At 46.3% G+C, this 20,096-nt stretch overlaps 2 protein-coding genes across 9 annotated transcripts in view; both read right to left on the bottom strand.

Annotated features, from left to right (window-relative positions):
• Positions 1 to 274: 274 nt before the first annotated feature.
• On the bottom strand, positions 275 to 10,086 carry NCF1 (neutrophil cytosolic factor 1). The gene is made up of 11 exons (XM_063173928.1): positions 9,627 to 10,086; positions 9,096 to 9,176; positions 8,718 to 8,793; positions 7,330 to 7,495; positions 7,142 to 7,197; positions 6,737 to 6,859; positions 6,277 to 6,384; positions 5,356 to 5,473; positions 4,646 to 4,753; positions 2,934 to 3,076; positions 275 to 2,007 (listed from the first exon to the last, which is right to left on the bottom strand). The coding sequence occupies exons 1-11, from the start codon at positions 9,696 to 9,698 to the stop codon at positions 1,889 to 1,891; spliced, it is 1,170 nt and encodes a 389-aa protein (XP_063029998.1). The 5' UTR covers positions 9,699 to 10,086; the 3' UTR covers positions 275 to 1,888.
• Positions 10,087 to 13,358: 3,272 nt separating this feature from the next.
• The window catches only part of GTF2I (general transcription factor IIi), a 72,190-nt gene continuing 65,452 nt past the window's right edge, over positions 13,359 to 20,096 (bottom strand). For all 8 annotated transcript variants that reach the window (XM_063174159.1, XM_063174158.1, XM_063174155.1 and 5 more), the window contains 5 exons: positions 19,895 to 19,923; positions 18,669 to 18,746; positions 17,304 to 17,342; positions 16,515 to 16,589; positions 13,359 to 14,428 (listed from right to left, as the gene is read on the bottom strand). In XM_063174159.1, the coding sequence (XP_063030229.1) occupies positions 16,531 to 16,589; positions 17,304 to 17,342; positions 18,669 to 18,746; positions 19,895 to 19,923 (205 nt within the window). In that variant the 3' untranslated portion in view covers positions 13,359 to 14,428; positions 16,515 to 16,530. The remainder of the gene's footprint in view (positions 14,429 to 16,514; positions 16,590 to 17,303; positions 17,343 to 18,668; positions 18,747 to 19,894; positions 19,924 to 20,096) is intronic.

The following is a 20,096-nucleotide window of genomic DNA, read 5'->3' on the forward strand; positions in this document are numbered from 1 at the left end:
AAATTCCATTCAAACACAAAATTCTGTCTAGTGTTCATCAACTTCTTCCCTCTAATCTTAACAGCGCCTTCGAGGCAGAAAGAAGTTCGTTTCTTCTGATAAGAAGGCAATAAATTATCTTCCTCTGAAAGATTTAAGTGTCCTGTGGCTGCTATCTCGCTGCGAGTCCTTTCTTTAAAAAAAGTATCTCACATAGCATCGTTTCTATTTTAGCAATTTCTATAACCTAAAACTATATTTAACACAGTACCTGAGAGAATTAATACAACATCACTTTCTAACACAACACATATAATATTCATTTTAATATTTGCGAAAAGCCAATCATAAAATACATGCATTTTTCACATAGACACATCCCCAGAGCCCAGTGTGGGCTTAGACCCAGCCCCAGACAACCAAAACTAAAACACCCAGGCACAAACCTACAGGTCGACCCAGCGCCATCCCAAATAAAGGCAGCCCTGGCTGGCACAGCAATGGCAGCGTTGGCTGGGGCAGTAACCAAACTCAAAATGAAACTCCGTGTGAGGCAGCCCTGTCTCAGCACTGAGCCTTCACTGTCCTCCTTTCCAGGAGGAAGCTGCTGTCCTTCCATCCCCCCAGATAAATTTCCTCACTGCACTCATCTCTTGCAAGAGTGCCTTGCCCAATCTCCACCTGGACTGTGAAATACAGAGCTGTGTTTGGTGTCAGGTACATACAGCCAATGTGTGTATTTGTGATTGTAATATGTGTGGAGACTGACCATGGGACAGTTATAAAGATGAATTCTAATAATAACTGAAGAAAGTAAAGCATGGAAGAAGGCCTTTGAACCTATCTTTTGTTCACAATTAACCTTAGCTGATTCAGAAGCATTTGAATTAAAGCATTAAGGATGTTGCTCTTTGCTTGTAGTTAAGCCTTGAAGAGTTTTGCAATAATAACTTTTTGAAGTGTAATTTTAGAATATTGCTTGTATCCTTGAAACCATAGCTTTGGAATATATATAAAGGAAACATGCTTATCTCAGGCTCTAACAAAACAGAGAAAAACAGCTTGAGAAAGGAAGATGAACATCAGCTCAAGGATTTATAGTTTCAACCAAGCTGGACATCACTGTTATGAAATTTGTAGTCCTTGCAATTAAAAGTTGGACCCACATTTGGGGAGCTGGACTTCACCAGATGGGATTCGTCTTTCTTCGTTTGGAAACTGGACCATCACCATCTGGGGATACTCCTTTTGGGAAACATCCTGAGAAAAACTAAATCACAATAGATATAGAATTGTGATGTAAAAATTGGGAATCGAAACTGCTGATGAGTAAAAATTGGAATAGAAACTGCTGAGAAAGCTGATGAGTACCCCTATAAATACCTATAACCCTCAACTATCGGTGTGCAGTTGGAGGGAAAACTTCCCCCACTGCTGTATTGCAGTTGGAGAGAAAACTTCCCCAGCGCTGTATTGCTCATACTTGACCATATTAATTAATAAATTGATTGCTGCTTGAATATTGGCCTAGTCAAGCTTCTTACTTATAACACCTTTCCTGCCACCATGCCCACACTGCTCCTCAGGGTCTATCAAGTGTCTCTCCTTTATTGATGAAAGCCACAAAAATAATTCAAAATACGAAGAGGGAATAGAAAGGCATGTAGAGATGAGGCCTTGGTGCTTGCAAGGAGCTGGTAGGGCAGGGCTGGTCCCTCCTCAAAGTGCTATCAGCACACTGTGGGCTGGCTGAGGTGGAGGATGAGGACGGGCACTGGGCTGGGCCGACATGGCCACAGCCTCCCTGGCCTGAGGTGGCTGCCAGAATCACTGGATCCCTGCTCCAGCTCCGAGCCCCAGCTGCACAGGAGCTGCAGGAGATGAAGCTGTGGGTGGCTGGTGTGGGGGCTCACAGGATCTTCCTCCATGTGCTCTCAGTGCAGCGGTTCAGGATGAGGTCCTTGCTGGGACGGGGAGGGACAGCTGGTTGAGCCTTGGGCTTGTTGTCCTCTGGCTCATTTTTCTCAACTGCAAGTAAAAAAGATGTACAGATGGGTCAGAACTCTGCACCAAACATCACCCTCACGAACAATCAGCAGCTTCCTGCATCACTGCCACCAAAGCTCCTGCCTCTCCTCCTGTCCCTGCTGCATGTATGGGTCTTCCTGCAGGTCATGGTGTCAGGAGGTGCCCACCAGTGCCCAGCTGGGAGCTGTGCTCAGGGAAAGCCTGTCTTTAGGTCTGCATGAGGTCTGCCCATCTTTAGCTCTGGGAAGGTCACAGATACTGCATGGGGACTAGCAGATCTAAAGGGTATGCCTCAATGACTGCCTCTCTCCTTCATAAAGAGATGCTCTTTACAAGGGCCTGAACTGGTAGGACAAGGGGAAGTGGCTTCACACTGTCAGAGGCCAGGGTTAGATTAAATATTAGGAAAAAATTCTTTTCTGGGAAGGTAATGAGGCACAGGTTGCCCAAAGCAACTGTGCCTGCCCTGTGCCTGGAAGTGTCCAAGGCTAGGTTGGATGAGGCTTGGAGCAACCTGATCAGGCTGGGAGCAACCTGATCAAGTGGAAGCTTTGAATGAACTGGTCTTTAAGGTCCCTTCCTACCAAAACCAAATTCTATAATTCTATGATTCTTCATGTAACACTTCCTTGTGGGGGCTCTGCTGACAGCTAACATGGCAATTGCAGTGGTAATGGCAGCATGGGAGAGGTTGGGTGCATCAAGGAAAGCACTGATCCCAAATGTGGGCTGACCTCCTTCCAGGACCATATCCTGCTCTGCCTGACCTATAGCCAGGGGTAAGAAAACCCCTTGAAAGAAACACCTCCCTGCACAGCCATTCCCCATGGGCATGGTGTGACCTCAGTGTGCCATCCTGCTGCAGCTGCCAGCCCTGGTGGGGGGCACGGGTCATGCTGCAGGATTCCAGTTCCATTGAGGCTTACTGATGACATTGGCCTTGCTCTGGGAATTTCCACGCAGTTTCCTCTGGTTCTGGATGTACTTCTTGCTGTTCCTCCTGTAGGTCTCCTGGCTGATTTGCTTCCGGCCCTGCTTGTGGATGCTCTTCACATTTCGGATGGTGGATCTGCAAAGAGTGAGAAACAAAACTTTCAGTTTTCATGCTAGCAGCTGTCATACCACACATCTCCTTTCCCCACACTTCCTCCTGTGCTTCACCCAAACCACAGTTTCTGCTTTTGGGTTCTGCCTGGTGGATGCCAGCCGTTGGGGGCAGCCATCAGTGAGCCACAATCCATGATGTGTGCTGAGGCAGCTGGATGGTGCTCTGCAAGCAAACACTGAAGGGTGAACCCTGAGCACAAGTCTGGAAAGTAATGATAGTGATTGGTGAGGAAGATATGGCTGGAAGGATGAGATGGGCATGAGGGTTATCCAGGAATGCCCCAGAAGTGATCTATAGCTCTTGGAAGAATGAACATACAGGACCTATCCTGGGCACAAAATTCAGGTCCCTGGTGTGGGGCTTGGCATGGCTCCTCGAGGCTCAAGGGTGAGATACAGGGGAATGGAGAATGGGGCATGTGTCAGTGTGCACCCAGACGTGCAGTGTTCAACCCACAGGAGAGAAGCTCCTGAGAGAAGTGAAAGGCTGAGCAGCCTGAGGCTGCTGCAGGGGAAACCCCAGCACTGGGGACTGTCCCTGGGCAGGCAGACAGGGGCCCTGCTGTCTCCAGTACCATGGCAGGAGTGAGGTGGCTCCTGATGCCCACCCCATGGCATCATCCTCCTGCTCTTCTCAAAGAAATGTGTCTCTCTGCCCTCAGCCCCTTGCTGGTGTGAGCACATCCCCCATGTCATAGCAAAGCTCTTGCCCTTAACAGGTCACCACACTCACAACAGGCTTGGCCTGGCTGCCAGTGCCACGGAGGCAGCGGTCACAATGGCAGGGGGACAAGCCACTGTCCTTGGAACAGGCCACCTCATCCCCCCCAAGGCTACCAGCAAACAACTCTGTGGCCAAACAGGTGGATCTGGACCATTTTACACTGTCTCACACTCAATCCATGCTCCAGTAAAACTGGGTTTGGAGAGATTTCATAGCAGGCCTGACATGTCATCTTGCAGAGAAAAGAGATAGTAGCAAATTCTGCCCTTTTTAGCCATTCTCTTTGCACTGGAATTCATGAGTTATTTGTGCTTTTTATCTTTTTAATCAAAACAAAACCCCTTGCATTAGCTCAAATCCTCCCATTAGATTAGGCCACTTGGCAGCCCAATTTAGTCCAATCTCTCCTTGCCTCTGAAAGATTCAGTGCACACACTTAGGAAGTAAGAAAATGGCCAATTTAAAACTTAAACAAGATTAGCCCAGAAAAGAACCTTTGCAGAAGGACAAGGAGAAATACACCTGATGGGTATATTTCTCCTTGTTACATATCCTTGTCCTCCTTGTCCCAACATTTCACCTGTTGGAGCAAGGATCCTGGAGCCCTGCATCAGCAATGCCTGTGGTAGTTGGGGAGCAGAGCTGGTGGGAGGACAGCCCTGCTCTGTCCGTGCCCTGCTCACATTTCTCCAGGCAGTTCCTCACAGACAGGCAAGCAGGTGACACCACAACACCTGTCTCGTTTAATTTCATCTCCCTCAAGGAAGAGGGAATGTTCTTATGCCCTCTATGCAGAGCTTCTCCTACCTCCGTGGAGGAGCACCCCGGTTCCTCAGCTCACTCTTCATAGAGGTGTTCACCTCCCCAGCTTTCTGCAGGTACATGGAGGGGTAATAACCTGTGGTTTCATCCTTCCTGCAACACAAAGCAACATCACTGGCAGTCGTGGCTCTCAACCACCTCCTCAGTCCAGGAGAGAGATTGGATCATTCTTATGGGTGGTCACAGAGTCCCAGCATGGTTTGGTTAGAGGGGACCTTAAAGGACCTCATTCCAACCCCCTTCCACAGGCAGGGACCTTCCCCTAGAATAGGTTTTTCCAAGCTCCATCCAGCCTGGCCTTGAACTCTTCCCACTCAGGACATTCCATGAGTCGTGGTTCATGCCTGTCCCTTGCTGGTGCCACGTTACCTCAAATGTTCCTTGCAGCTAGAGTGAAAGTTGAGGTTTTGCAAAGCAAAATGAACCAGAACAATTAGAGGCAAAATAACAGATACATGTTTTTTTCCCATCTGCCACCTTATTGGATATTTCTGAAGCCCTCAGGAGAGGAATTTCCAGCTGAAATGTTTAAGATTTGGCAAAGAACAGACTCTGAGGAGCAGCCCTGCCAAAGGAAGTGCTGGGCAGTGGCACCAAGGACACCAAGGCTTTCAGAGCCCTGATGGGGAGCACCATGGATGTCCCTTCCCTCTCCCTGAGTGCTCCTCACCTGAGCTCTTCATGGCATCTCTCACCTGATGACCCACCAGCCATCCAGGAGCTTGTGGATGACTTCAATGGTGTCACCCTCCTTGAGGGTCAGCTCATCCTCCTCCACAGCAGTGTAGCTTTTCTGGACCACATACGCTTCACCTACACATGAAATGGGGATGGTGGATCCTGTGCTGACACCTCAGGGATGGGGCTGAACCTCCCCAGCCACTGAGGGGGCACCAGAGCATAAGGAGGCACCCTAATTTTAGGCAAGACTCAGAGTGCTTGAGGTTTGGATTCAGACTTCCCCCAGTCTTGTCATTGCCCATGGCTCATCCCAGCCCCTCCACCATCTCTCCATAAAAAAACTTTTGGGTGGAAGCAGAGGAAGCAATCCTATCTCTGCTCAAAAGTGTGCTCAGAATTCAGGTGGTGAAATAAGGCAGAAGGAAGTGTTGTGCTAATAGAGCCTTTTCCAGTGTTGTGAAACCCCCAAAGCTGAAGCCTGTTGAGCAATTGGCACAAGTCTGCAGGATCCTTCCCCTGCTCCACGTGATAAACCCTGCTGTCATGGCAGGGCAGTGAGGGGACAGGGAGCAGGGCCAGGCCCTGATAAGGACAGCTCAGAGGTGAAGCACTGTGAATGCCTGTGTCTGATTTGGTTGCTGCACCATGCTGTTCTACTAACCCAGCACCTCAGCCAGCTCATCATGGCCACTGGGTAAAGATCAGCCAAAACACAAAGCTAATGCTGAGTTGCAGGTCATGGGAAGCTCCCAAGGTTGACACTGAGGCCCCAAGCCATGAGATTTATCCTTCCTGGCATTTCCCACAGCAGCATCTCCATTCCCAGTGATCCTGCTCAGTCTGAATTGCCCAGCTTTGCAGTGAGCCATCACAGTGGAGAGCTGCAGCAGGCTGTGCTCTGACACACACACACACTGGTCACACCAACATTTTACCTGCATAGTTAGGCTCCTGCTCTTCAGACTCATCAGGACCATCCAGTGGCTCCAGATAGGCAGCAGGTACCCAGCCTCGTTTATTCTTCAGCTGACAAAACCACCAGCCTGCAGAGAAAGCAGCCATGGGCAAGAGCAGAGAGTGTTTGGGGACTGGCCAGGGCAGGTGCAGGCATCTCTGTGTCCCAGACCAAAGGACAGTGCTGGGGCCAGTCTCTGTGACATGGTGCAACCAGAGAACTTGACCAGTTGATCCTGCTCCTGTGGGCAGGAATCCTCACAGGCTGAGGCATGGCCAGGGTGTTGCACAGTTTCCTAGAACTGCCCCTCATGCTCAGCCCTCACTGCCATAGCTGGCTCACACGCTGTGTTTGGATGCAAGGGCAGCACTCATTCCTGCTGAAGTTGTGGCAGGGACTGGGCTGGCCCTCAGGGGCTCTCTAGGGGGATGGACACATACCATTCTCACTCTTCTCCACGACATCCACCATGTCCCCAGCCTTGAGAGCCATCTCAGATGTGGAGCTCTTCTCATAGTCGGCAATGGCTCGGTACGTTTGCAGGACAATGGGGCCCGTGATGTCTGCGTGAGAGAAGTGACACATGTTCCCTCCTCCAGCCCCCAGCCCTGTTCCAGGCAGGCCAAAAGCAGCCCCAGGACAGCCCACAGTGCCCTCCCAGCCTCTTTCAGCCCCAAATCAGTTGGATTTCAGGACAATAACTTACTCCCCCCAAGGATTTGGCTTCACTGCAGCTGCAGGTCTGGTATAGCAACCATGTTCTTAGTGAGGGAATCTGCCATGGAATGAGAACTCTCTCCCCAGGCTTCACTGCTGTTGAGGCAGCCACTTTGCAGCCCTCTTACCTGTAAGGTTTTTCTTGGAATCCTTTGGCAGGAGGAAGACCTCAGGCTTCTTGGTCCTAGACAGGTCAGAGCAAAGGCAGCTCAATGCCAACCAGCCCTATCCATCAGCACCCTCCCTGCAGGCTCCTGCCAGCATCCAGGGCCAGGAATGCAGGATTTCCCTCAAAATAGCAGGCAGCAGGACTCACTGGCTGTCTGTGACAGGGTTCATGTCATCATGACGGACTTTGAAGAAGTTGACCACGTGCAGGCACCGGGAGATCTTGTGGGGCAGGTTCACCAGCGTGTAGCAGTACTCAGCCAGTGTGCCCTGCCTGTTCTGAGTTGAGCGCTGCCCATCAAACCACTTTGGGGCTGGGGGAGAGGGAAAAGGGCTCAGAAAAAGCAGGCAGAACACTTTGTTTTAAATACTTTCCCAAGCACACTGCTCTGAATCATTAATTCTGCCCTGCAAACAAGTGGGTCTGGCCCCAAGGTGCTGCGTGGCTGCATTGTGCCAATAAGGTGAAGCTTTGTGGGGGCAGAGCTCTTGCAAGCCCAGCAGTGATCTTGTTTGACCCTATTTCATTTTTAGGGTAACTCCTACATGTGTGTTCAGACTAAGCCCAATGGCTGGCCACAAATACAGCAGATGCACCAGGGCACCAAGAGGGGCTCGGGGGACCAGCCTGCAGTCAGAGGAGACATATTTATCCTCCCATCCCACTGCTTATGGTGTTCTTGACTCCAGAGCTGTAAAATACTGCTGGCAATCCTGACCCCAAGCAGTGCTGAACCACATGATGGGAGATGCCTTTGTGTGGTCAGTGGCACCCCATGCCCCCCAGCAGTCTGACATCTGTCTGGTCCTCAGTGCTCTCAGTTCCCCAGATGGAATAAGGGTGCTTTGACCAGCCCCAGCATGGTGGGGGGCAGCATGTTGAAAGAGGCACAGCATGGTGGTTGGTGTTAGTCCAGCTGACTGGCACCCACACTGCTGCAGAGTGCAGGCTTATTCCTCCTCCAGAGACGCTGACCACAACTGCAGCTCTTTTTCAGACTCCCTTCTGCTTCCTTTAAAGCAGGAAATTAAACAAAATGGGGAAGTTTTCTGACATGCACCTTGCTTAGAGACAAAACATCAGCTGTTGGGATCAGAAGTTCATTCTCTGTCATCAAAGACATATTGCATTGCTTCCTCTTCCAAAGTATCTGTGTTGCCACAAGGGCAGTAAGCCAACACCAGTGATGGTGTCACCAAAAGAGGGCTCAGCTCAGCTCAGCTCCACTCAGTCCAGCCTTCCCAAAGCCAGACACTTTGCACCAGCCAGGAATCACAGGGGTCACAGCTGATTCTTTTGGATCTGCTTCTGGGGTGCCTTAGAGAGCAAGGATGGGGTCTGCAGGGCTGCTGAGTGTTGGGAAGAACCACTGCCACTGCTCACATCTTTCTGGGGTTTTGCTTTCAAGCCTGGTGTACAGGAAATACTGCACCACCCACCTGTCCGGGAGGCAGCCAGCACAGCTCAAGCCACCAGGGAATTTCCCAGCTAGCTGCAATTTTTATTCACCCCCAGCCACGGTGCTCGCCCCTCACCTGGCAAGTGCGGGATGATCCGGTTCTCTATGTTGATGTCCCCGGATTCAATGGGGAACATCTCCTTCAGCGCTTTCTGCAGAGCAGAGCCAGGCACAACAGTGAGGATGGCACCAGGGGAACAGGCTGTGACACCCACTCCCGTGCCCCCAGCTTGGCTCCTTTCCTCACCCTGCTGCCACCAGCATGTCTTGGCTGGGTCCCACACCTCAGCACTCTGTGCCCAGGGACACAGAGCCAATGGCTCCCACCTTCAAAAGAGATCCAAGAACTGGACCCAGGAGCCTCTTTTGAACCAGGTTTGCTTTGAGGCAGTTTCAGATGGCATTCACCCTCCTTTTTCCCCACCCCAAGCCCATGTGTCCTGGGAGGACTCACGTGGAACTCGTATATCTCAGTGAAGCGGCGGTAGACGACCTTTTCAGAGAGGTCATTCCACTTCACCAGGAACATGTAGACCTGAGGAGCAAAGCAGAGGCTGCAGTTTTGCAGGCAAGTGGGACACCACTCCCCACTGTGCCCAGAGAGCCCTGGGGATGGTCCAGTTTCAGATAAAATTGGTTTTCCTTCCACCACCCCAATGCAAACAGCTCTGCCTTGCCAGCAAATAAACTGGGCACTAGGGGAGTTGCAATGGATGGAGAAGGGACAGAAACATGCAGGTGGGTGAGAAACAAAGAGGAAAAAGCCCTTTCCAAGAGTGCAAAGTAGCCAATGTCTTGCAAAGGAGGTGCCTGAATCTTGTGTGTTCAGGACAGTTTAGTCTCTGGCTGCCTGCACCTCATGTTATCAGCCATGACCCCTTTAAAAGGAAGCATTTAGGCTCTCAGTCCCATTTACCTAAGAAAATTTGTAAAAACCCTGGCCAGTCCTCAGTCCTCACAAGCCAGAACGCTGCTGAGTACTCACGTAGTGCTGGCTGGGGAAAAACCTTTTCTCGTAGCCCAGCAGTTCGATGTGCCGGATGAAGGCGTCTCCCATTGCTGCTGCTGCCCGCAGGGCTCTGCTCCGGACCCTGCTCCTGCCTGAATGGGTGCTCTCCCTTCTCCTCTGCCCGGGCTCAGCTCTGTCTCCCCTCCCCTGTGCCCTGGCTCAGCTCGGCTCTCTGCTGCAGCCCTGGGGAAGCGGAACTGCCGCTGCAATCGCACCCGTCCTTGTGCACTCGCTGTGGTTTGTACCGAGCGGCGCTTCCCAGCCCAGCCCCTGCAGAGGCTCCAGGGCTGGGAGGCCTCGGGGACAACCTGGAGGGAGCTCTGGAATCAGAAAGCAGCGAAGGGTTGTGGAAGGGGCTAACAGCAGGCCTGTTAGCTAAAGGAGCAAGGAGAAGCTGAGAAGCAAGAAGAAGCTGATAAGGAGCTCTCTGCAAGGCTGTAACCAAGGAGACCGAGAGAAGAAAGATAAGGGAACTTTGCAGCTGGACGAAGCATTTTTAGAAAGTTAGTTGAAGTCACTGTAACTTTTCACCAATAGTGTTATGTTGACTGATTGTGGCCAATAGTTAGGGTAGAAGAAGCATAAACAAATGGAAAGTGTATAAAAGTCAGCCATGTTCAATAATAAAGAGTTGCCAACTGAGACTGCTTGTGGTCTCTGCTCTCGACAGCAACAAAGGGTGAGGGCCAGGCTGGCTGCCCTGGTGTCCAAAGGACTCCTCTGGCTGCTGATGCTGCCCCATGATGGCACAGGGTACTGCAGCAGAGGGTCAGGGACAGCCAGAGGTGCCTTCACCCTCTCTATCAGAGCTGGAACAGCTGAATGAAGCATGTGATGCACTCCCTGAGCCCCAGGAATGGCAGTACTGTCCTCTGTGTGTGTGGGAATGGCAGGTGGGGCAGCCACGGGCTCGGTGTGCAAGAGACCCTCCCCTTGCATCACCATTCCCTTTCAGTCACTTGCAGCTTCTTCAAAATCTGCCACCAAAAGGTTCCCTTGAGGAGCCCCCAAGGACCTGAGTCAGTCCCAGCCCTGCTCACCACCTTACCTGGGCACAGGGCTGAATGGGAGGGGACCCAGGCACCGGGAAACCCAGAGTGGGCTGGAGACAGACCCTGTGTCCTGTTCTGAAATGCCAGTGCACCAGCTGCATTCATGTCCTCCTCCTTCTCCATCCTCAGCCCTGAGCAGAAAGACCTGAAGGGATGTGAGAGCTGCAGGGATCAACTCCACACTGCTTGCAAGCAAAGGTGCACCCAGGAGTGCTTTTGTCCCCACCCTCAATTACAGCGGGCACCTGAGTCCCTGACAGAGGCAGGCCCTGCTCTCCACAGGACCCTTGGAGGAGCCCAGCTCCAGCCAGCTGTGAACCCTCAGCTCCATCCCCTCTGGAAACCTGTGCCAATGTCCCCAGCAGGGCAGCTCACACCCCGAGCTGGGTGTTAGAGCAAACCCAGCCCACACTCAGCCAGGAGCAGAGATCCTCAGGCAGAGGCAGCAGCCCCAAACCACAGCAGAGCTGTCGGGGGCTCTCCCCACTGACCAGCAGCGCCAAGCCCTGCCACAGCATCACCCCAATGCCCTTGTCAGCTTGTAAAGACAAAAGCTTGTTCTGGCCACATTAAAAACATCAAATACTAATTGTAGCCCTCCCCTGGAACTTGGGTGTGGCACCTGCAGCTGTGCAATACTAAATGGTCATTTACTTTTGGTTTCTTATTAACAGGGGGACTTTCCTATATGCAAGGGAAGTCCCTTGCCTATTACACAACCACATCCATCCAGAGCTGTTTGGATTCTGCTCTGTTAGTCACCAGATAACTGCTGCTCATGCAGAACACCATAAACTTTGTCGTAACAGCTAATTTCATAATTACAATTGTTTGTACTAAATTTAAAACTGCATTACACACAGTACATTTCTGGAAACCACTCAATTCACATGTTCCTTCCTGTTTCCTCATTCCTCATCCTGTGAAGTGAGAAATGAGAGGTTTTAGATGCCACTGACCGTAAAGGATCGGTTCACAGTGAAACACCACCTGTAACTCTTTGCGAGACACTGCTGAGCCTTCCATCAGATGTCTCACATGTCTAATACATGTCAAGAAGCAAGATTTTAGAAGAAAATTCTCAGAAGAGGAACATTACATCTGAACAAGCCCAGTTCTTTTGGTTTTGCACAGTCTGGTTTTTGGTAGCAGGGGGGCTCTGGAGGTGGCTTCTGTGAGAAGCTGCTCAAAGCTGCCAGATGTCCAGCAGGGCCACTCCTGATGGCTCTGAAGATGGACATGCTGCTGGCCAATGCCCACTCCAGTCCTTTCAGCAAAACCTCTGCGACCACTTTCATTTCATTTTTCTTTCAGCTCCTGCAGACAGAGTTCCAGTAGAGCCACTCTGCTGTTACACACTTGACAAGGCAATACCCTGGAATTATTTATTTTCCCAGTTCCTTTGCTGTGACACTGCCCTCATTTTGAGTGAGCACTAACAACCCCACCAGCAGCAGACAGCTGGGCAGGCTGTGCTGAAAGTGCCTCCTAAAGAGGGCTGTGAGTAAAGAAGGGATGAACCATCCTGCTTTTTCAGAAGGGGAAGTCAAGCCAGCTAAAACCTGGGGAAAGCTGCATTATGTCATTTCCCCATTCTAAATATGTCCAGAAGCAAGTGTGAAACCTGGTCCTGAACTACTGCTGGAGGTTCACTGGCTCAGCAGGTCTGTTCAAGTGTGTGATGGTGCTCACAGGGGTCCCAGGATGAGGGAAGAGATGAGGTTCTGACTCCATGTTTCAGAAGGCTAATTTATTATTTATGATATATATTATATTAAAACTATACTAAAAGAATAGAAGAAAGGATTTCATCAGAAGGCTAGCTAAGAACAGAAAAATAAAGAATGATAACAAAGGTTTGTGGCTCGGGCTCTGTGTCCAAGCCAGCTGACTGTGATTGGCCATTAATTACAAACAACCACATGAGACCAATCCCAGATGCACCTGTTGCATTCCACAGCAGCAGATAATCAATGTTTACATTTTGTTCCTGAGGCCTCTCAGCTTCTCAGGAGAAAAAATCCTAAGGAAAGGATTTTTCATAAAATGTGTCTGTGACAAAGTGAGCAGCAGGTAAATGTGGTGGTGGTTATAATGTGGACAGTGCCCACGTGGCAGGGTTAACAGGTAAGGTACAGCAGTGGGCTCATTCCATGGGGCTGGGAATGCTGTCTGCTGAGGCAGGAAGGCACCAGTCACCACCAGCTCCCATCTGGAGAGAAGGAAGGCAGGACCAGGATGAGCTTTTCCAAAATGCCTCAGCCTGGAGCTAACCCTGCCCCTGCTGACAGCACCAGCACAAGGTCCCAGTATTCAAGTGGGAGCACCTAGATCTGCATGTTGTGAAACACAAGCAGATGTCCTGTAGGGTCTCCCTTATCTCGAGAATGACAGAAATGTGCTGCTCTGGATTCACCTGCTGAATTTCAGGTTGCTCCCATGGAACAGAGACTGCACTCAACTGAATTTAAGGCTTCAGAATTTTCCTGGAATATCCAATCACATCACCCACCCAGAGCTGGATTGCAGTCTGAACAGCAGGACTGGACTTTAATTCTCTGCTGGCAGGACACAACCATGCTGCAAACATGTTCTACCTGCCTACAGAATTACTTGATTTCCTGTAAAAGACATAATTGCATGGACAGTCTTGAAAAAATCAGAAAGGTCTTTATTTCTTCATCAGGGAACATCACTTACCATTTGTGCATAATGCAATCATCTCAAATTCACACCAGTAAAAGAGAAACCTTTGCAAATAATCTGGATTTTTAGAGATTATCATATAGCCAGAACTGTATATCTCCTATGGCTTGTTAAATTTGAAAAAAAAAAAAAAAAGATGTTTTTACATGCTGTGGTGGATAACCAGGACCACACAGGACTTAATTTGTTCTATTCACAGAATATTCTGAATTTTTGACATAATAGGGCTTAGAGCAGGCTGTAGCATGTTTCCATAGCTAATTCTAAATGAACAGAAGAGCATCCCCCACAGCCTTCAGCAGAAAAGCTCTCACACAAGTCCACACAATTACTGCCCATGGCAGGACTGTAAGACCAAACCCATCATATGTAAACTGTGTGATACTCTGATATAACATGGACCCACTACTTTAACAGAAAAAACTATTATGGGGTTTTATTTCAGTTGGTTCCTAATCCACACACTGGAATATTGATAATTTCACAGTCTATCTCATTAATGCACACTAACCATCAAGTGGATAATTTTATCTTTTATTTAGGAAAAACATATGATAGATATAACAGGAAAAATTAATTCAAATATACAGATACTGTTGTCCAAAGAGACATTAAAGTAACATCTGAAAATTAATGTAAAGGGGTTTTTTCTCCAAAGTAAACAAACTGAACTCTTTGCAGGATTTTTTTCATTACAAAAGTTAGAATGCATTCAGGTACAGTGAAATTAATCTTTATTGGAAAATGTATACAGCCTGAGCTATGTCCCTGTTGATTTTCATCCCTGCCATCTCCCCAGCATTGCTGCATCAAGTTTAGTCCTTAAAATATATTCCAAAGTAAACTGATACAATCCAAATCTACAGTCATTATTAGGTCAATTCACAGAACTGCTGAAAAAGTAGACATTCCTATATAATAGTACAAAAGGATTTGTATAGAAGATACTTCTCTTATACAATTATATTACACAGCTCTGGACAGGCCGAGCAGGCTCTTCTCAGAACAGGCAGCTTCTGGCTGGGAAAGAGAAATTAAAAAATTAAGTTAATTTAATTGAAGTCTTGTGCCTTATTACAACTATGAACAGTCTGTATTCTATTTTCCAGTTCTTTAGGCCTAGATTTGTCACCCTGTTCTTCTAAAGTTCTTCTAAGCCTTCTGATTTTTACATTTTTGTAAGCGAGTTTCTCACGCACTTTTCATGTAAATAAGGATTGTTTTGCATTCCTTTCTGGAGGAGGAGATAATTGATGGACTGTTGGTTTGACCAGTGTGGTTGGAGAGGTGGCAATTCCATCCTCCAATCCATGGTCACTTTTGGAATTCTATAAATATCAAGATCTGGTAATAAACTTGCCTTTTATGCCTTGGACATCTCAGTGTGTGTCATTCATTTTGTGTCCTATTGCAACACGGATTCAGCAAACATGCAGAAACTGAATATGGCTCTCAATAAATAGGAGATTAAATGTGTGCTCTAGTGGTCTCTTGTCAGAATTTAGAACAAATATTTATTTTAGCACAAATTCAGTGGATGGCCTAAAGCATCCAAAACTCTGAGGTGCTGCAGCATCAAATTGTGCAGCCATTGCTTGGACAACATTTTTGTGACCTTTAATTTACAAGTGAGATGTTTTTTATTTCTCACTGCCTGCAGTGTGTCCCATGACGAATCAAAGCTTTTCCTTTAGTATATTTTATCCTGCCACACAGTTTTATCACAAACACAGAATTCACTGATTTAATAAGAGCACCACTGCTGCCTGCAGTGCTCAGGGCACAGCTGGGATGCTGGTTTGTCAGCTCCTGCAGCTTTCCACCACATCATTTCATTGTCCTGGGCTGTGTTCATGCTGTACAAGGCTGTCCCTCAGCTCCAAAAACTCAGCTGGTGCCAGGAATGAAATCCACAGGCTCCAGGCTCCCCCAGCCAAAGCTTCATTTAACTTTACACCAATCAAATCAAATTGCTGAAGCATCAAATGCTGCATAACGAGGAAGATATTTGGGGTTCAGTATTACCAAAAAAGCTGAAATGGAAAGAAGCACTACCATTTTCTTTGAATGAAGCACAGAGACTCTAAACCATGTGGGTCAGCATTTTAGATTTGGTGATGTGATAGCATTGCTAACATTGCTCTCCACCATCACAAAAACATAATTTTTAGGAACAAGTGACATTAAAAACAGAGTAAGAGAAAGATTTGGACATTTGGGCATTGTAAATGAAACTAGGCTTTTCATAAAAGTTTAATTTATGTAAAGAAAAGAAAGAAAACTTTTAAAGGAAGTTGGTTTGTCATGACAGTTAATAGTTTTACTGAGTGTCCCAAGCTCAGACAATACTCAGACAATCATAGTGAAGAGCTTTCCTGCTCAATTACAATTTGGAAATGTATGTGCATTACCAAGAACAATAATGCTTTTTCACACAACCATATCAGTGCTTTACATAAACACTAATTCCCTCAGCTTTCACTTGCTCTTCTTCTGAGATATGTGATTACAATCACATATTTTAGGCCACATTTTTCTAGGACTTCCTCAGAAATTTGAACACAGTGTGCTTTACATTGGATAAGAAAGTGCAAAACATCTGACATCTTATAGGTAAGAACTGAGACACAAAATAATTCCCAACTAAAGTACTGGCACCTTCTGACATTCAGTATTGCACTGTGGAAGGGGCTAACAGCAGGCCTGTTAGCTAAAGGAGCAAGGAGAAGCTGAGAAGCAAGAAGAAGCTGATAAGGAGCTCTCTCCAAGGCTGTAACCAAGGAGAAGAAAGATAAGGGAACTTTGCAGCTGGACGAAGCATTTTTAGAAAGTTAGTTGAAGTCACTGTAACTTTTCACCAATAGTGTTATGTTGACTGATTGTGGCCAATAGTTAGGGTAGAAGAAGCATAAACAAATGGAAAGTGTATAAAAGTCAGCCTTGTTCAATAATAGAGTTGCCAACTGAGACTGCTTGTGGTCTCTGCTTTGTGTCATGACCACCTCAACAGTGACATTACACTTCATCTCTCCTTTCCCCAGCCAAAAACATTAAAATATTATTCCTTGAACAGGTGTTGACTTCAAGAAACACTGAATTATTTTACCCAGTATTGATGAGGTCTATGACGTCAGGTCGTCATCTTGCTTTATTTGAAACTGTTCTTCTGTTTCTGTCTTATCTGTTAAAAAATTAGTAGTGAATGAAAAAGTGGAAAACTTCTCCACCAATTCTGTTACTGTTTTACCTAAGTAAAAATTTATAAAAACATGAAATGCATTCATTATCTTTTAAAACTAATAGTAATAAATAAAAGCATATTCACAGCAACCTGTTTCTGTGAAAATTACCATTTCCACTGTAATGTAATGATGATGCTTTTAGAAGGCTTCTCCAAACTAAATGAGTCTGTGATTCTATCTGAAAAGGGTACAGTTCAAGTATATTCTTGGACAATAGGAAAGTTGGATGTTTTCTAGAGTTTAAGTGCTAAAAGAACAACAATGCTCCACTCCCTTGCCCCCAACAGTGTATCCAGGCCAGTGTGGCATTCAGAGTTCCTGATGATGGCAAGCATCACTTGTGGAAACTCCTGCACTGAATAACTAAATGCATCATTCAGGATATGAAGTCACTCAGAGCCTATGTATAGGCAAGACTCACCAACCACAAAGAATTCCTAGAACTCCTTTGTAAAATTATTAGAATAGTAATTTTTGCTGCTAATGCAGCATATCACAATATCATGCAACATGATAAATAAATGAGGACATGTGCCAGGAACCAGTACAACACATCTTCTTGGTTTTGATTGACTTGACTTTAAAAACAGATGCAACTTTGTTCAGCATTACTTAACAATATTTCTTGATAGTAACTGAAGACAAACACTTACCTCCTAGAGATACTTCTATTTGGCTTGGTTCAGCTGGCTCTTAAATGAAAAAAAAATACAGTCAAATGAATAGGAATACAGTTTGAACAAGATGAATCAGATTAGGGAAATCAAGTTTTCCCTCAAAAAAGCATCTAATTTTTCTTAAACCATCAGACTCATATCTCTTTGACCGAGATAAATTTGTGTAGCTTTTTATAAAAATATAAAATATCCCCAAATATTTATTACATTCAACTATGCAACACTTTCTCTTCTAAGAATGGCTCACTGTGGCAGACATATCACCAAGACCCAGAACAGCAGAATGCATTTGCACAGAATACACCAAATTTGGAACAGCTTAAAGAAAGAGTCCCAACTTCTCCTAAGCACTGTCTGTGATGGCAAGTCTGTGCACTTTGGGGAACAGTGGGAAGGTGCATAACAGAGGACAAGTATGCTTTAATTCCGTGCTGAGTTTTCTACTATCTCTGCATGGAATGTAGAGATCCATCTGCATGGATGTTCTGGGAAAACCATTTATCCTTTTTAACACTGCAGATGTTAAGAACCAACAGACTGAGCAAGCTCACAAATCATCAGCAGCTGATCCTCCCTCTCACACTTCCACATGGAAACAGAGGAACCAGCAGCTTCCTTGATAATAATTTTCATCATACATGTGTCCCTTACTCTTAAAACGTTTATCAGATGTTTTCTCTTGGTTTCCCAGCTTCTTTGTGTAACCATTTATTCAGTCAATTGCAGAATTTTTCTCCACACTACACCAACTTAGCATACATATTTTTAAAAGGTGTATGAACATTTAAAAGCTGTATTGGATCAAAGTGAAGTTGCCCAACCACATTTCTTTAGTTAATTCACAGCCCAAAGCTAAGTTCTCTGTTCAGACTAAGACTGCAGTCCCAGATGCAGCCTAGCAGGGTTACAGAGCTTGGCAGAGGGCAGAAACTCCACCCAGACCCCTCTGCCAGCTGGGCAGGCAAACTTCCCTTGGCTGTACATGCAGACATGCTCACATTTGAGTTAAGCAGAAATTAATAAATGGATGCTGAATTGCCTTTACACATTGCCCCCACTAATCCTTCTCTCCAGCTCTCTCATCCTCTGTAAAAATCAAATCGAGGAACACACCAATGACACAGCTTGAAGAAAGCAGAGTCACTTTCCACTAATGTTTAACAGCTCATAAAGTTATTTAAAGTTTAACAGTTATAGAAGTTAACAGCTATTCATTTCTCAGAATGAAATGGCTCATCATGAGCTCCTCACACCTAGGACATGACAGTGATGATATCTGCCAGTGAGATGCAGAATGCCATACCCCACCCTCCTGCAAGGACACGTGTCACACTGCATCACCTGGAGGTACTGCTGTGGTAGTGGCTGCTGCTGGTGCTGCTGGTGATTCTGCTTCTGCTTCAGCTTCTTCTAGCAGCTCTAAGATTAAACATGATCATTGTTTTACTTCACAATGAAAATGGTTCACATGCAACACAAGAAAAACCTTTGAATCTGCAAATCCTGAAACTTCTCACATGAACAGGTCACTAACACTGTGACTGAGATGCAGTTCAATTCTTTCTGTTAGAGGAAAAACACTCCCTGTCTTGCCTGCAAGCACCAAAACTTTCCTTTTAAGTTTCCACATGTTCTTTAGATGAAGAATAAAACACCACACTTATAAGCAGTTGGCTCAGACTTTCAATCATTCACCTTGGTACCCATCAGTGTAAGATCATTTTGATCATAATTAGTGAGCCTGTCACTCATTCACCTTGGTATCCATCAGTATATAGAATATATATAATATACATAGTGTATATAGTATATATTGTGTGTGTGTGTGTATATATATATACAGTATATATAAATAATTATAATCATTTTGATCATAATTAGTGGACACAGACAATGCCCAAACCTCCTGTGGTCCATGGCCAATCTGCTCCCCCAGTCCCAACACACATTGACAACTTATGCTGAACTGACACCAGCTCAATGGATTCTTTCATTTCTAACTGAATTCTCTGGAAATACCATTCCACAATTATTTTAGCAACCAAAATACTGTATCTTTCTTTCTCACTACCTCAAACAATTTCATTTTGAGGGCCAGATTTGCCATAGCACTTCAGTTAACTATAGTTTGCCTCTCTAAAATGTTATAGTTTCAGCAGAACGCAGATTTTTCACTGGAACGAGGTTGTGCAGCTACTGGAAAACTCTTACTAATGCTACTGTGATGGATTTAAACTTATAACACAGCAACTCTCATATAAGTGTGCTGCTCAATCAGGATCCTAAATTTCTTTGGGACTCTGCAGCTGAAAGATACAAAATCAGAGTCTTGCATTTCCACATCAAGTCAATGCTAATCTTATGCTGCTTAAATGTAAATTTATCCCCCTGCCCTCAAGTTAACTGCACACCCATGTTTAGTCAGGAAATCTTAATCAGAAATACACAGGCAAAATTATACAGAGACCTCAACAACTTGAGGGCTCTGCCACTAAGACACAATGTAGAAAATGAAACTTGGTAGGTTACAAAAATGGATTTGTCATCAGGGTCTCAAAAATACTCACGATTGTTAATCACAAGTCCTGGAAACGGCCTGGAAAAAAATATAAAAATTACTGATTCTGAAATGCACTGCATGGTGTTTCCTCCCAATGTAACCTCCCCACACCTTCTATAACAGAGGTCATGCTAAAACATGATAAGAAAGGCAAGTAAAACAGAAGGAAGAGTAGCTCTTGGGGACTTTGGTTCTTCAAAATAGCATTT

This window comes from Melospiza melodia, chromosome 21 (genome assembly GCF_035770615.1).
Source record: "Melospiza melodia melodia isolate bMelMel2 chromosome 21, bMelMel2.pri, whole genome shotgun sequence".
NCBI lineage: Eukaryota > Metazoa > Chordata > Aves > Passeriformes > Passerellidae > Melospiza > Melospiza melodia.

Coding starts and splice junctions, on each gene's coding strand:
- NCF1 (XM_063173928.1), bottom strand. CDS start 9,698: ATGGGAGACGCCTTCATCCGGCACATCGAACTGCTGGGCTACGAGAAA. Junction 8,794..9,095: donor CTGAGATATACGAGTTCCAC/GTGAGTCCTCCC, acceptor TCTGCTCTGCAG/AAAGCGCTGAAGGAGATGTT. Junction 4,754..5,355: donor GATGGCTGGTGGGTCATCAG/GTGAGAGATGCC, acceptor TTTGTGTTGCAG/GAAGGATGAAACCACAGGTT.